The sequence below is a fragment of the Phlebotomus argentipes genome, unplaced genomic scaffold, assembly GCF_947086385.1.
Source record: "Phlebotomus argentipes unplaced genomic scaffold, Phlebotomus argentipes genome assembly contig_2, whole genome shotgun sequence".
NCBI classification, from domain to species: Eukaryota; Metazoa; Arthropoda; class Insecta; order Diptera; family Psychodidae; genus Phlebotomus; species Phlebotomus argentipes.
This window is the reverse complement of record NW_026776162.1, coordinates 5,837,804-5,855,416: the sequence shown is the minus strand read 5'-3', so window position 1 is coordinate 5,855,416 and position 17,613 is coordinate 5,837,804. Positions and strand designations below refer to the sequence as shown.

The 17,613-nt window shown below is 43.1% G+C and overlaps 1 protein-coding gene across 2 annotated transcripts in view; it reads left to right on the top strand.

Annotated features, from left to right (window-relative positions):
- The first annotated feature begins 4,035 nt into the window (after nucleotides 1-4,035).
- The window catches only part of LOC132263270 (insulin-like growth factor 2 mRNA-binding protein 1), a 38,172-nt gene continuing 24,594 nt past the window's right edge, over nucleotides 4,036-17,613 (top strand). The window contains exons 1-2 of one of the 2 annotated variants that reach the window (XM_059762989.1): nucleotides 4,036-4,220; nucleotides 5,304-5,370. In XM_059762989.1, the coding sequence (XP_059618972.1) occupies nucleotides 4,196-4,220; nucleotides 5,304-5,370 (92 nt within the window). In that variant the 5' untranslated portion in view covers nucleotides 4,036-4,195. Of the gene's footprint in view, nucleotides 4,221-5,303; nucleotides 5,371-14,252; nucleotides 14,443-17,613 lie in introns of those variants that run through there. The other variant, XM_059762947.1, reaches the window with a different exon arrangement.

Here is a 17,613-nt window from a genome sequence, read left to right as displayed (position 1 = left end):
AAAAAAATGAACATATCGATCTAACCACAGATTTTCAAAGTCGTTTTTCGACTTAATTGTGGCGTTAAAATGGTTAAATTGTAAGGCCATGTCTTAATTAGTACGAGAATAAATTGGCTCACTGGAATAGGCTTGAGTGCCTTTAAAGAGCACAAAATTCCTTTAGTTGCTCAAAAATTGGTAGTTTTTCTTGCACCAACTGTTAGTGAATCACCTTCATCAGCATTTTTCGCTGTTTTGCCTTCTTTTCCTTTTCCTTCTGCTCCTGCACTCGACAGTGTTCAGCAGTAGGACCTCTTCTTTCTCACTTGAACCTCTGATTATCATCGGTTTTCCCCGTTTAAAGCCTTAAAATATTGTTCTTTCATTTCTTAACAAAAATTGATGTATTTTTCAGATTAAAAGAAGAAGATTTCTATAAAGATTCCACAGTGTAAAAGGCGGAATTTCAGCCCAGTTCTATGATTTTCCAGTGTTTCGCACCGGAAATTTGCTGTTGATGCGATGAGAGCGTTTTCACAGCTCATCAAGCATTTTCTTTTGATATCGTGCACTCGATATCGATGAGGTGGAAGTGAATTTTGCTATTAAGCATTATACGAAAGATAATCATTTTCTGGAGACTTATTAGTCTCCAATCGTAAATATTCCACTCCCAAATTAATCATGTATTTATTTATATCGTCGTGTGTTTTAGCCAAACTCAACAATATTCCAGTGATTGCAATGGTTTGACTGCATTAAAAACTAAGTCATATTTTAATTGAAAAAAAATTAATGCTTCAGCCCTGAAAGTGAGCATTTGCCATTCGCATGAATGAGACATTTTTACGATATTTCGAAATCCAACATAACACCATGTTGTTTGCTCTGTAGCGCAACGAGCTGCGAAGGAAAACACGCTGTGCCTTCAACTATGTGCATTTTCTTATCATTCATATATATCAGTGAGGCCTGGAGTGTACAGAGTTGTTATTTTTCATTGAGAACACCATCAGCGCGCGGGAAAGATAAAAATATTTGGTTTACGGGCGTCCACATTATGTGTGGCGATTGACTTGTGTATCGATAAAGTGACACATAATTATGTATCGGCGGAGTCAATAAAGTGAATGATTGGAAATGCCTTCAGCAGATGATTCAGAGAAGAGGCCACAGAGAGACACTCTTCTTGGCTCCTCTGGAAGCTTTATGGGTGAACTTTTCTCAATGGCCAGATAACGAATCTCATGCTTCGGACGTGATTCTCCTCCGAATTGGACAGAATCGTGAGAATTGGATACTTTTTGTGCTGCGCCTGTGTGCGTCTTGATGGCTGAATAGCTCTGTTCGCACACCATCGAGAATTAATAGGAAAACATTATAAGTATCGACTTTTCTCCATTCAAGAGCACAACATCAAAGAATTCCAAATATGTCCGGCTAACGGGCAAAAAGCGCGCACGATGCTTTTGTCGACCGGAGAAATATATCTAAATAAGATTCACCATAAGATGAAGAGTCTCAAAAGCCAGGGTTTCGTGTGTTGTTTTCGTCGCTCATTAATAAATTTCTGGTTCTCTGGAAAATATCCGCCGAAGCGGTGAGAATGGAGAAAAACAGCGAATTTTGGCTAATGTGATTTATGAGCCGTGGTCATCTTTTTTCATTCTGCGTGAAGGAAAAAGGAGTATGAAAATCATTATGGAGACAATTAATTTCCCACTCTTCAAGTGGCAAAATTTTCAATGCAAGAAGACACCACATAAATCACCCTCAAGGATATCCTCTTCTTTGGCTCCTCACCGCTCGCATTTCAAAAACTCCATGGAAATGTGCGTATTCCCAAACGGGACTTCTTTTCTCAGACCCTCTCTGTGTGCTGTTCCAGAGAAAGAGGGCTCCAGAGAGCACAGAGGTACGCACTTTAAATGAGGCATTCTATGCATTCATGGCAGAGCAAAAGGAGGGTCGTGTGTGAATTGAATTTCTTCCAATCTCACTCTCACTGAGTCGCACACAATCGCTACCTGAGCAACACCCGAACTTTCCTCATCCACTTCACATGCATTGATCCGAGACGATAGGGAGGATTCTCACAGGGGAGAATGGCTCAGCGTCTTCGGGAGTTGCAAAATACATCCCTTCGGCGACATCATTTGACATTGAGCCCCGGAGTTTAGGGGACAGTCGAGAAATGGTCCGGTATTTCTTGATCATTTGCAAATGGGACAAAATATTCTTACTTGGGACAAGGAGATTTTTTGCTCCTTCCAAGACGTCTCTTAATTTATTCTTTTATATCAACATGAGTATTGTTAAGACACATCACAGATTTACACAACGGTCGAGAGAGAATCCTGTTTTGACAGAATATCAAGTATTACTTACTAATTCTCAGTGAAACATTGAGCATTTTCCTTAGAAATATGTTTTCTCTTGTTTTTTTTTAATATCCAATCTTATTGTATGATAGAATGTCGTTTTAACAAATGTAATAACATCTTTTTATGTAGCGAAAGGAAGTGAAGAGAGAACTTATTATAGTGGCATTAACCTGAATAAACCAAGTGTGAAATTTCTTAACACCGCCCGAAACACTGAAAATTCATTAGACAATCAATTTTGTGCTGAAGAATTCATCACTTCTAGAGCGCTCATCCCAATTTCTTGGAAATCCCAGACTTTTGCCTGAATCTCCGAGATGTTACTGTGGCAAAACACAGTTTTTCTCTCTCTCACTCCAGAAATCTAATACAACCGGTCTTCGATTGACGGTTTCAATTTGCCCTGTTTTCTTCTTCCTCGAACGCACAGAAAAAGGACCTCCAAATGCACACATTTTTCTCATCTCCAAAACACATCCTCAAACACACTTACATCCTCTGCATCTTCTGTGCACATACTCAAAAAGTGTTTTTTAATGGATTTGAGTGAAACATGTAATCGTGATTCTCTTCCGCGATACATAAAATGAAGCCGTGTGACATCGCAAACAAGGAAATAAATCCCTTCCGGGCTTCTCTTCGCGCCCCACCGAATGACCCGCGAATGAGAGGTCAGGTGAGACTGGATTTTGCGACGCTGCGCTTCTCCTATGGCTTTGGCAGGAAAATGTATATTTATCTCTCGGTTTTATGTGCTCAAATGATCCTCTGGGAGTTGCCGAAATTCTAACTTATGTCACCATTGCAGCGAAACCGGAAATTGATTAGATGAAAGGCAAGAGAAACTATCGGATTTTTCCACTGGAAATATTGAGTTCAGAGCATCTCCGGAGGGCAACTTTGAGACATTTCACCTATTTTTGGGTCTCTAATCTACCGAAAGTGGCGATAAATGGTTGGAGAAAATTAGTAAATGGCCTATTTACTGGCCTCTTTCCGCGCGCGGTCGCCACCCGGAATGTGGGACTGAGTAAATAGGGCGCTCAAGTATATTTCCACGAAGTCGGGAAATTTCGATGAAAAATACCCTTATCAGGAGGATAAAATTTTAAATGTTGATAATATTTTTGCCTGTGTGGGCAGAAATATAATTTCAGTTTGGACATACAGTGCTCTTATGTATTTTTCGCCATAATTAATAATGTCACCTTTGGTTTTAAATACTGTGCCAGAGCGAGAGCGCCATACGCCCATTTGGCGCGGCACTGCGGACTGTCTCAGTCGCACAGCGCTAAAATTGTGTGCGTGGCCGCCGTCAAAAATGCCCCCGCGAAAAGTGCCCACCGCCATTAATGCCCACACGCCGTGTGGAAGTTGAATTTTCCGGGTGGTAGAAAATATTTCGGGCTTTTGCGGAGACATGCTGAGCGATTCTTACTGACTTCCTTGCTAGGAATCTCGGCTTAAGAGCCCCCATTTGTGCTCCAGATGGCAAAAATCCCGCCTTTTTGGGCATATAAATCCCCAAAAAGTGGAATTCCATGCAAAGTCCCGCCGATGAGACATCACGTGAATGGAACTGGGAATTTCTAGAAGACTCTCCGCATGCGGTGTGGGCATTGAAGGCCGTGGGCAAATTTGGAGGTGCCCCAGAGCGACCATTAGAATATTTTTTCCTCAATAGTGCAAGCCCAAAAGCCGGTGATTCTTAGTGTTTATTGTTGAGAATCTTCAGCAATATTGCATGTTAAGTGCCCGAATCGCATCGATTTCACATTACCACGCGACATCCACAGTGTTCAGGCGGAAAAGCGACAGCCAGAGTATAGATGATGAATGGGAAAAATGCAACAGGTTTGTACTGCCTCTGTGCTTAAATGTCAAAGGAGATGAGTCGACGATTGTGGAGTTATTTGGCCACAGTGCGCGCTGCATTTCCACCGCTGCACTGTGCAATTGCACTCGCAACTGAACAGTGCGACTGGCCGTGCAATTGCCTCTCGTCGCACGGCGCACGTGGTGATGTAGCAATTTATGGGAAAATCGCCTACCGCCAAAAATACGTTCTCTCTCGCGAGCCATGACGTACAAGAATATTTTTTGACAGGCGGACATTTTCAAGAGGCGCACACATGGGAATTATGCCCCAAACGGGTGTTTATTGAATTTTTTCCGCTGCCGGCACGTCCGCAGATGCCCACATGTGGCGTCGTCCTCGCCACCAGGCGCATCTCCCTCACGTTTCATCCCCACAGTGATCCATCGCCAGACCCACAATGAAGAGCCCAATTTCCTCCGCACGACTCATTGGGCGTCACGCGCGTCCCTTCAGCCCCAATTGGCACCTCATGAGCAGAAAATTCCCACCCCCGAACTCCCCTGTCAGACACAAGGATCGAGTCACGCGCCCAACATGGCGATCTCGTCGCCACGCGGAAGGCGCCAAGGTCACGATGAGCTCGCGGGCTTGGCGCGAATCCACCCCCGGAAGCTGGCCACCCTCATCGCCCGGGCCGAGCAATGGCGGCAGGGGTCTTTGCACCATCGGCGACTCCCCGATTCCTTGATACATTAACTCAATGTGAATTCTGAGCCACACACGCGACGTGTAGAGCAATTTAAGAACGAAATTCGAGGAAGTGGCAGATGTGTTGACTCGCAAACGTTTGCCTGAGTCTCACTTTTGGGCACATTTCTCACTGCCACAGTCGAGGATGCACATGGAGAAATGACCAAAAATTCACTCTGAATTGAGAAGACAATCCATCATGTCTGCAGAGCTCTGGAATGACCAGAATCGACGTGAGAAGTTGCATTTGCAATTTGGAACAACGTTCAAGAATTAGCCTTGCAATGCAATTTCCACAGCAAAAGAAGAATCCTGTGCTGAATATCATAAGGAATTCAGTGATTTCTCAAGGATCTGCTTGATTCCAGGTTACTACATGGCGCCAGCCTACTACCCTCCCCAATCCGGCGAACCGTCAACCTACAAGCGTTCCAAGTAAGTGATTTCGCGAGCTTTTCTCGCCAATTTTAACTCCCAATTAACGCATTTTATATTGTGCACATGATCTTTATTACCACGCATCTTCGCTGCGTTTTTGGCGTAACTAAATTTTAATTTCATGACACATTAATTTTTTCGCTGGTGATTTTTGCTCCGTGAACACACGTCAAATACGCTTTTTTTTCATCGCGGGCAAAAGCCATGCCAAAAGTGGTGGTGAAGGAAAAATTGATGAGTGGTTTTGTGGCGAGAATGGGAGGAAGTTTCTGCGGAAGATTGTGTCTGATGGAAAGGAGGAAAATCAAAAAATTGCTGCACGTACAGCAGAGGCATGAGAAATGGTGTGATTGGTGGTGGAAAAAGTGTGAGGCTTAAGTATAAAATTGCAATGTTGCACACCAAATGCACTTAGCCCAATGCCTCAGCAATCGAGAATATTTATCAGTCTCGATTGTGCAAAGGGAGTCATTTAGAATCATTTCTCTCAGCCCTCTTGATATTCCTGCGCGATGTGTATATTTTATTGGATGTTTTTATTGCCTTTATTTTGTACACAAATAAACATTTCATGCCATCTCTGGGTTTGGGGTGAAGTGTACAATTGAGGAGAGTCCCGGAGACGGGTGAATTTTGCCAACATGTCAAGGTGGGATAAGAAAGTAAAAAGAATTTCTTGGCATATACACAGGAAAGGCGAGGAGAGGCGCAGGAGTTGCCAAGAGAGAGAGAGAGAGAAGAACGGACAAAAAGGGAGTCGCGCGAGTTGAACTTCTTTGCCTTGGCATTGACCAAAAGTTCTTTAAAAAGGAGTCTCTCTCATACGAAAAAACGAAAAATCAAGCATACCATAGCGATATAATGCGTTCAACTAACAGTTGTCCAATTACAATTTGTCTTGCACCTGTCTCATGTTGTTTCTTCTACCATTTCTCGAGAGAGCAATAGGCGAAAAGGTACTAAAAAAGTGAAATTAAATTAATGCTCTTCCTCTCCCAATATGTGTAGCCCAAAATTCCTGGTGCGCCCAGAGAAAAACATACCATTTGCAATATGCATAGACGCGACACGAGGTGTGCAACAAATGATGAGACCTATTTAATGAGGGCTTGTCCCTATTTCTCGTGCCCACGAGACGAAGGAGGAAAGGAGGCAACCGACAGCATGTTAGAGATATTATAATTTCCGATAGTTAATGGGGAGCAAGTGAGAATATTCCTGCTACGCCAATTTTCCCAACACACGCGTGCGTTTCCCAAATAGAGGCTTGGCATGAAATTGAGATGTTAATGCAGGAAACCACGAGTGTGAGAAGAGAGAGAGATAGTTATGACAAATTTTCCCTGATCATTTTCGGGTGTTCCCAAGGGTTGCCGCGGGCGATTTCTGCTGCGGTTCTCCTGGAAGAGTGGAAAGAAGTTGTCTCCCAGGAGCTTAATTATATTTAAAGTGTGTGCATCAACTCTGCCTCGACGCAGTGCCTCAATGAAATGTGTGACTGCTGCAGGAGAAACTCAATGATCACCTGTTTCAAATAACACTCCCTTTTGATTGCAATGTATGCTCAGCGCTGAAGTAATACAATTAAATTTTAAGCGAACGCGTGTAGAGAGTACAGTTTTTCTGCATTTCCCTCCTCAACTCCATTCACGACGACAATCCGTCACTGCGGAAAATGTCCTGAACCCCTCCGGGAGCAAAGCTGAAGCATTGAGAGGGACCTCTTCGCCGCACTCTTTCGTGCTGTCGTTTAATGTGGAGCAGAAATGTTAGTTGATTCCTTTCTTGCATTGTTAGTTCCTCAATCGCTACAATGTAAATTTTAGAGAGAAATCGCGTGTCTCATGAGCGAAATTCCAACTTGTCGTTCAAAGGTGACGCCTAAAGTGACGATGTCACTTGGGATTTTTCACTCTCATTCCCGAACTTTATAAATGTTCGTTAACTTCATGGGCTGTCTTTGAGGGGAAAAAAATCAGCATCTTTCGCAAAATTACACCATGAAGAGCGCGCGTTTCATGAAGAATTTTCTGTCTGTTTGCCTTCAAGATTAGTGCCCTGAAGAGCCCTGGAGGCAAATTTGACCTGGATGGACTTGCCTCATTCGCAACTCCTTCTGAAACATTTTATTTTCAATAATTCTATTGGCCACTGTGAATTTTATTGTTGTGCATCATCCAATTTATGTTTGAAAGGTTTTATTGTGCCATTTTATTATGTTTATTAAGTACACATATTCTTCCTTTTCTCCTCTTATTCTCTCTCTGTTCTTCCTCACAATTTTGTTTGGCTATAATTGTGTCCGTTTTAATAACAACAAATAAAATTTGCAGCTGACGCTTTTATTCTCTGCCGAAGAGAAGCGCCGAAAAAAGTTTTGGATATAGTTTCTTTCTTGCAATCGTCTTTTTTTTAACCACCCTGCCATTGAATATTCAATGTCGATATGTAAGTCATGTTGTGTCTGGCATTATATTAGACGTTAGATGGGCACTTTGGACACTTTATGTCTGCATTCTCTCAGGAGATTCCCCTGCAATGCCTTCCCTGGCCCACCATCGACTGCGCACACTGTCCAACATCTGTTTCTTGCCATTTACCTCGGCATTGCAAGGGAAAATGTTATTTAAATTGAGTGTGTGTGTGCTGTGAGAGAAAAAATCTCTCTCAGGGCATTGGAAACTGTGAATTATCTCGAGAAAATGTACTGTAAAATGTGAGTATTCTGGGCGTTGACGAAGTGCGCGGGGAAATTTAAATGCTGAAGATGAACTTCTTGTCTCGCAAAGACCCTTAATTGATGCACAATTAAAACTAATTGCTTATTGCTCATTAATGTTGGTGGATGACTCGCGGCTCGCGAGTGCCGAAAAGTCGAGACGGAGCCGAAGGAGCCTTCGATGGTCAATGGTGTGGTTCCGTCTTCGGCCAGGTCATCGAACAGATAACAACGCGCAGAGCGAACTGATGGGTTGTGTTTTGGGGACGGAGAGCGATCGACCAGATGCCACTGCTGTGCACATTGTCGCGTGCTCCTCTTTTCCTCGTCTGCTAATTAGGCGGATTGCGGGCACTGGAAGTGCGTTCACTTCCCTGAACGCATTAATACTCGTCACTTGGCGAGGTTAATTTTCGTGGAAAATGCTCCTCAGCCACGCGGGAGCAATAAATAATATTTTGTCACCCACCCATTATGGGCACGAGGACACACTTAAGTCCGCCGCCTTAATCTCTCATCCACACATTCGTCTGCGTGGCAACTCTTTGAGGCGCCAGGGATGAGGATAGCGCCCAGAGGAGAATGACGGAGAAAAGGATTAATAAATATTCACGTTTGTAACAGAAGCGTGAAACACTTCTGAATATAATAGTCCCTGTATACATAGCGAAAGATACATAAAAAAATTCGGGTATATGTAAATAGAATGCAAAAGGAGAGGGTGAAGTTTGTTGAACTTGAATTCGACACACGAATTTCACATTTTGGTACGAATAAATTCACCTCATTGTGCCCGCCAATTCATTCAATTCCGCCCAGGAAATTTCCTGTCCAAGAGGGTGTCTAAGAATTTCAAATTGTTTTATCTCTCAAATGTGAGGAAAAAGGTGCGCCTGGCAGATCCTGGCAGATGTACCTCAGACATGGCAAAGGCAAAGAGAGAAGTATAAAACGAGCGATAGACAGTTGGAACTCATCAATGGGAGTCTAGTCAATAAAAAAACGAATGTCAAATTACTTCCCCAATTGCTTAACTGTGATCCTCTCTTGAAACAATTTCCAGTTTAAATCGAAATCGAGTTTTTGGTGATAATTCTCTGCAGCAGAGTTTTTTTTTGAAGGCACTGGCAAAAGAGTGATTTCAATTTAGTAGCGCAGCAGCTTCACATGAAGTCTGTCGGTGGAAACACGAAGTTTGTCATTTAATGAGATTGCACTTAATTTGATAATTCCTCGTGAAGTTGGAAAGAAGTGTTTCTCATGTGCTTTTTTTGCACAATTTCTTCCACTGACTGTTTATAATTTAATGTGCGGTTCTGGCGCTGAGGAAAATTACAATTGTCATGTACATTTTGATATATTATCGCATTTAAGTTTTCAAAGTAATCATAAGTGGTGCGACAAGGTGTATAAGTTATTTGTTGGGCAATAAGTGCATTCATCACATACTCACGACGATTCCGGACAAGATACACACAATTCATGAGCAAGTAGCGCATTCCAGGGGGCCACGCTGCACTTGTCGTTATCATCTTCCCGAGTAAGCAATTTGCCTTTTATCTCGTCATATTTCTCACTGCCATTATATGACCCTTTTGTCCTCTTTGTACGCAATCTTCTTCCTCTTTCGCTGCCACCTTTCCTTCTTTTCTTCGCTCTCTCTCACCACGAGACGAGAAAGAGTGATGCCACCGAATCTGGGGAATCTCTCTCTTATGGTGTGTGGCAAAAAGCTCGTGCTCTGGATGGCGTCTCTTGAGCGCGAAGGTTGTTCTGCACTTTTTTTTTCTTTCCTACACCGCGCGCGCATCTGTATTTATATGCATTTCTCTTTGGCATCAACTCTCTCGAAAAAGTGCACGCGCCCCGAAAACTTGCATCTGCGCTCGTTTCAACCAAAACCAATTAGAATCAAAAATGAAGTGAAGAAGCATTCACGGCAATTGCTTGTCCCTTTCGCACCGACCCAAAGATAAAGTCCCGCGATGGATTTGCTTTTATGGCGGGAGAGATGATGATGAGCACGGGGAGCAATGTGGGCAATAGAGCGTCGGATGCCACTGCACTCCTCCCTCCTGAGCCTGATTCTCTTTGCATTGGGCTAAAGCGATTTTTAATGCAATATACAATTAAAGTGTTGAATTTTAATTCACTTCTCATCGTTTGCCGAAAGTGCCTTCCTAATTTCTCGATCAAATACCTCAAGCCACACAGCATGGCCCACAGTGTTATTAATTCTTTTTTTCTTCGGTAAATGTAACCTGACATTGCGTGCAGATGAATTTGAAGGCCTGACTTTGGCGTATAAATAATATTTTTTTATCTGTGTTGCGAAGTGACTATAGAATTCGCTAGCACCGCAGCGAGAGAGAGAACAGTTTAGCCATATTGATTGGGGGTCATTAATCTTTTTCACCAATTGCGGGAATGAAATTGCTCTGCGGTGCCAGAAGAGATCAAGATATGATATTCATATGTTGGAACCAATCATCCTCTTCGGCACACTTCTATGCCATCCATGCCATCCCTTTGGGGCCGACAATGCATGCTCAGTGTGTTTGCTTAACGAAATTTCAATAATAATGATAATCGAGGGAGAAAGGAGGAGATAAAGATGTATCTTAATGGTTTTAGAGAGAGAGAGATATTCATGAAGAAGTATTTCATGTTATTTCTCTTTATTTTCACCTCAAATGTCTTATCATAATTGTGTGATCAAAATGCAAATAATAATTATTGAATATGAAATTTGATAAATTAACTTGATTATCACTGAAAACTTCTGACACTGAGTTATGATCAAACGTAGTATTAACATCAGAAGAACTTGAGGCAACATTTATGCGTGGTTTTATATGAATTCCTTTTGTGTGTTGAATGTGTATCAAACACCCGGATCTCTTATAGAAAAAGTTCCTTCTTCACCGAATGCTGGTGAGATAATTCAAAGAATAAGAGACTCAGCAATTGATTGGTGGTGTTGTGTCAAATGGTCAAAATTATAGCATCGACTTGTATAATTGTCGTCGATTAGAGATCGCAAGTGTAATTGCAGTAATTGATCTGGAAAAAAAACGCACGCGCGCGCTGATCACATGTTCTGAACACCAATCACGCGCTCTTCTGCACTTAACATTGCTGCACACGTTCGCTGAGAGAAGTTTCCAGCTCTGCCAACATCTCGAAGGTGGGTTTCTCTGTGTGTTCGCGCCGAAGGAGGAAATGCACTTGGAGTTCACTGAGTGAGAAAAGTCGCACTGACAGAGAGGAGCTTTTCCAGCGTGTGCACAATTTGCTGAGACTCATTGAAGACATCCTCGGTGCCGGAGAGGAATGTGCAATGCACTTGAGTGCAATTGCGCGTGTGTTTGCGATCATGGGCAGGGTTTTGTGTTGGTTCCGCAACTGACCTGAGGTGAACGCGAAGGGTGTCCAGGTAAAGAGCCTCAGCATTGAGCAAACACTGCACATGTGCAGTGCAAGAAATGTGCAATGAAGTGCACTTTGTGACCAACACAAGTGTGTATGTGAGTGTGGTTTGACCGAGAGGGACGCGCGCAGTGCAATTCGCGTGCGCCCTGAATCTTGAGCCCATATAATGCTTGACCACGAGATAATTCTCTGTCTTCCTCAACTCGTGCCCAGTGAGAAAAAGGGGCTCACCGTGCACAATGGTTGAGATTGATTGGCAATATTTCTTCTTCATTTGCTTTATTTCTTCTCACACAATTCCTTCGCCCAATGCTTTCTCCACTCTTTCTCTCTTTCTCTCGGAGGATCGCGCAGTTCTTCTTGGTTAATAATTCAATTACACAGTGCCTGCAATTGTTGCCTCCACGCGCGAAACGCCCGAGAGAAGCATCCGCCGAAATGAGTTAAATTGGGTAATGAGGAGAAATTAAAAGATCACTTTCGGTAATTTGCACATGCAATCTCGAAATGAGATAATAAATAACTGTGTGTATTTTCCCGATTCTCAAAATTCTCATGATCTTTCACGCTTCTTTCAAAAAAGGGCCCAAAATTGCCGGCAAATGTGGTCAGTGACAAGAAGATAGCGCCCATGAAACTAATATATTTTCACCACGAAACTTCCTCACCCTCGAGGGGATTTACGGTGTTCTCAAATTAATATCCCCAACGATCGCCAGGTATATTCGTGCTGGGCGAAGAAATTGCATTCTTGCTGAGCACCAAAAGTGTTTCTCTACCTCAAATTGATGCCATGGCGGACATAATTTCAATCGAAAATTTGTCTTCATTAGGGCTAAATAGTGAATTTGCGTGAGAATGTGTGTTTCATTTGGCCACTGCAAGTATAATTTGATTCACTATCGCCATCAGATGGTCATCAGATTTTTAATGTGGTCATGTTCGTAATTAGGAATGGGTGTTGATCACGATAGAATTTGATCAAAGTGTTCTTAACTCTTCGCTCACTTCCATCGCATTTTGTATTCCCATTCAATTTAATTACATTGTTGATAAAAGGACGGCAATTTAGAGGTGTAGCTGCTAAGTTGATTTCGCAAACCATACTAAGTTACCCCCAAAGTGGTCAAGATAAGAGAGTTTGTAGTATATTTTATGCTTTAATTAATGTTCAACAATTTGATTTTATGCATTTTCTGTCCTTTATTTGTGGATAAATCGATAGAAACTGATGGAAAGCTATTTTAGAATGACGTTCAAATTGTGTGTTAATAAATTATAACGTCTGGTTTAACCTCCATTTCCACCCTTTCGTCTAGAATACACAACGAAGTGACTCCTAATATTCCATAACTTCTATCGGAATTAGGAATTCCATACTAATTCACTCTCTCACTCTCTCCGCGAGAGCATGAAAATTAAGTTTCATACGTCACAGCGTTGGAAATTTTACTTTCTACGGTCATTGAATTTTCCCGAGAGGTTGTTGCCATCGAGAAGGTAACGCCACCGGGGGGACTCACACAGAAACAGCGAAAGGCACTAACACTGCCTCCCACTCTCCACACCCTCAGCGAGAACCCAGGAGTGTGCTGGGCGGCCTCCCACGTCTCCGCCACCCCCTCGTGCTCATGTGCGCACTGGGCGCTTCGAGGGCGGCTGAAAACTATCAATGTGCAATGAATTTTCCATGGATTCGTGCCGATGGTGGTTCGGTTTGGAGGGAAAGTGTGTGACGCTCATTGAGGAGGACTCAGTGTGTGCGCATGGGCGAAAGTGTTTTCCACACATATCCGAGGCGCGAGATGGGAGAAAAGGCAGCAGCACAGTGGAGGGGTTTTCCGTCTTCTGGCTTTGTTGTTTCCTCTTCACAGTACACATACACATGTCTATATGACGAATAATTCTCAGCATATTATTCACTCTCTAGATGGCCATGAGACGTAATTCAAAATTGCGTGATACGCAATTAAATCTCACGGACTTCTCTTCCTCATTTTTCTCACTCTCTGCGCTCACAGGCTGCCTCTTGAGCCTTCCAACCCCACCTTGATGATGGTCCTTACACGTTTTCCCAATAACGCCCAGAAGTGTGCGTTCAACTCTGGCGTGATGGCATTATAGTGTATGGTTACATGAGGCGCCTTTCGCCCGAAAGAGAACACACCGATATGCGATGGCATGAAGCTTTGATGGATGCGAGAGGGGTGGTTTTCCACCCTCCGCACGCACACAGTCAAGACGGTGAATTTTCTCAACCCCACTCCGGATCGATAATTTCCTTCGCGCTTTCACTGCTTTCCTCGGGACGCCATGTTGTGTTTCTCTTTCGGATCTAAATTGTGTACAACACACCAGATTTTTGTTTCTGACCGATTTGGAGGCAAAATTAATCACTTTTTAATCGGAATATTTCATCTTTTATTTGACAAAGTCACCATCATCATCGAAAATCAGTGAAAAATTGTACTCTTTGCGTGATATAGTGGTGAAAAGTGCGGAAAATATCGCTGTGAAGGCGCGCGTGAATGGTCTAGTGGGGTTCATTTCCCCGGGATTTGGGTGTAAGTGCGCTTCAGCGTCTGAAGAAAGTACAACGAGAACGCGGCGTGGTTTCTGCGGAATTTTTCACCGTCAACAGCTTCAATAGAGAAAATCGCGCCTTTTCTGCCAACTCTCACTTTTCATTTTCCACCGCCGCCGAAAAAAAAGCCACACATTGTGTTGAGGGTATTTTTCACCCATCCAGACTCTGGCAGATTGTATAAAAGCTGCGTGGTGAAAGAAACCTTGTGCTTCTCCCCCGTTCGCAGTCTTGTGAGAAAATGCCGGTTGAATCGGTGTTCAGAGGCCGTAAATGCGACGATAGTGAAGGAAAAATTATCACTCTTATCCCCTCAAATTGAGGGCAATGCAAGGTACTTTGACGTGGAGATGAGGAGACTTTCACAAAAATCCCTCTCATTCACTCCAGTTTGTTCGCCTCCGACGATGAACAACTTGGCACAATGATTGTCGCTTATTGTTATTATGATGGCACCAGAGAAATTAAGTGGATTCACCCTTTTGTCCTGCAGAAATTGATCAGAAATGGTGCAAAAGACGGTGTGAAAGGCTCCCGGCATGGGAGGACAAAAAAAAAACAGGCCACCTTTATAATGTATATCGGGGCATCTTTGTGAAATATCACGTAGCAAAAGTTAGTGGTCAATGTGGTCATATTTCAAGTTGGCGGAAGAACGTGTAATTAGTCCCTGGGAAGATGTTGATTACCCCAGCTGTCGATGGGCTCGGTGAGTGGGTTATTGAATGCAATGGAGCCACACACATGGAGCACAGAATGCGAATATCATCCAGTGCCTGAATTCATTTGCATAAAAATCTCCCAAAATATATCACTGGCCGAACAGTTTGCGAAGGGAAGTGCTGAGAAATGTCCCGATTGGAGCGTCGATTGGAAATCGCGTCGGTGTGGTGGCGAGAGTCGTGAGCTTTCCTTTTCACTCGTGCAATGACCTCATCGACTCACCCCTTAAATTGTGGTGCTTTCGGAGTGACACAAGGGTTGGCTTGATGCTCTGTGAAGGAAACTCCTTGAGTTATCTTCCATTTTACTATCTTGAGCAATGGCTTTTACATGTTGTGTGTGGCCCTTTTATACGTTTCCCTTAGGACTCTTTCAATTTTAAAGGGCATTCACCGGCAAACGATTGTTTTAAGAGTGTTTCTTTTTTTCTTATAGTTCAGTAAAATTGGGTAATTTCGGAGACTTTTAGAGACCATCAAGTCCCTCTTTCAAAAGTGTTTTTGAAAGGGTGTCTTTTACTTTTAAAAGAATTTCTGCGTGGAATACACATAAGATTCAGCCATAAAATCACCTAGTGTATCGTAATTCATGGAAATATGATTTTTCCCCCGCCATTCTCCAGAAAGGTCTATTGGGCAAAGCTGTTCCGACACGAGGAGCTCGACTGACTTGTCTCCATTATACTTGACTTATGCCCTCAATTTTGTCCAGAAACTACCCACCAATGATCCCGGGTTTTGTTCCCAAGCATCGTGGCATAATTTAGAAATGGAAGTTGAGGGACAGACACTTGCGGTGCAATAATGCTGAAATAATTACAAATGTGAGAGCATCATGATTGGACATAAGACAAAGGGCGGGGCACGCGATGCACATATCGTCCTCATAGTGGTTTTCAAGTGCCGTGTCGATGCACTGGACAATTGCATTATATTCAATTTGTAAAAAGGGGTAAATACTGTGTTCAGCGGGGAGGGTTGAGAGGGCGACACACAACTATTGTTGCGCTGACCCGAAGGAAAATGCGGTGAATGCACGCAATGATCATTGTTGCTGTTTTTTTCCTCTCTCTTCTTCAATTTCATAAATATATGGGGATGACGATAAACCACAAAGTGCGATGGACAGTGGTGGTGAGTTGATGTGCGCTACATATATCGAAATCTTACGTCGATGGGATGCAATCGCATGTGATGATAGTAGAGAGTTGATGTGAAAGGTCTCAATTGGCTTCATTAAGCCAAAGTGTTTTCCTTTCGACTTGATAGCTATTGGGTTGAGAGGCTCGTTGGGAGTTGATTGTGTAGAAAATAGAGGGTTTTTCTTGGGACAATAAATTGCAAATGTTGCCTCGGCGCGGAGTCCTATTTTTAGCGATAGACACACTTCGAGGGTGTTCCTTGTGACAAACTCACCAACAGCTGTACGCTGTGCTGGACCTAATATGCTTCAATATCCCGATGACATAATAAATAAATGTTGGGTGTGTAAAATGCACTTACGCCACAGCTTTAGGTGCTCACTATAATCCACGTGAGATGCACACGCCTTAACTCTTACTGCGTGAAAGACGGGAAAAAGGGCTATTTATACATCAATGATTGTCTTCTCTTTTGGACCACAATCCCCCAACGAATACCTTCTCAATTTATTGTGGAAATGTTGTGAAAACCATCCTCACTTCACCCACTGAAAATTTATGCATTTTCGTGGAAGATTGCTGCAATAATTTTGTCGGTGAGCGCATTTCTTAACACACTCATGTGAGGGAATTTCCTGAAGAAATACGAGATTTTTCTGTCCGCGAGACAATCTGGATCGGAAATATCTTATCCATCAGTATGCGAAGATCTGTTGATCTATTTCTGGGCCGATGCCGCGTGTCTCGAGCACCGCGGAAGGGCATCTCTGGAATGTTGGACGCTTCCTTCATGCGCTTTGTTGTTATTTTTCCCTATCCCACCATACTGAAATAGTGCCTTCAGACACGCTTTTCCATGCCTATTTTTAGGCCCCTTCACTTCCAAATGGGAAGTTATTAGAATCAACTGGATATTTTTAGTGTGAATAAATGTGAAAAAGAGGAGAAATAGGCATACTTAATGGTGTCACAGGCGCACTCTTTAGTCCCATTTTCTCCCAATTTGGGGTGGAGAAAAATAGGCAATATTCGGGATCCAATTCGATGTGTTGACTCTCTCGCATTGAAAGATAGATTCTATGCAGCCAGACGAACCCTCTCTCTTTCTCGAATAGTCAAAACGACGGTGTATAGACATTTCCAGTTGAGGGATCAAACCCCTGAAGGGAGAACGCGGCATCAGACAAAAATTCGGGCATAGCGTCTATTGCCTAAATTTTTTTCGCCTCGTTTTCTTCTCTACCAAATGCGCTCACAGGATATAAAACTACAATATACCGGGTGGAGTACAATGTGTATAGGAAAAAACCTTCTGTGCGAGACCTTCACAAAGAGTGGAAAAAATGCCTTTTTTTCCCCGCTTGATATTGAGGACACATGTAGAATATAAGAATAGGCAAAATTAGTTCGTACACCTGGAAAGTTTTAACTTTTTTCCTCTCTCTCTCTTTCTGGCCCGTTTTCCCGAAGATTCCACCACCACCGGTCTAGGCTTTTGCAGGAATGCTCTCCGGCTCTCGTGTGTTGTAACTGACAATTGAAGGGATGCTGAGGGCATCCCTCTGGGGGCGCACACATCGCTGTGGGTGAGACATTTTGTGCGCGATGATAAGAGTCACGTGGTGATCGGCAATTGGGTGG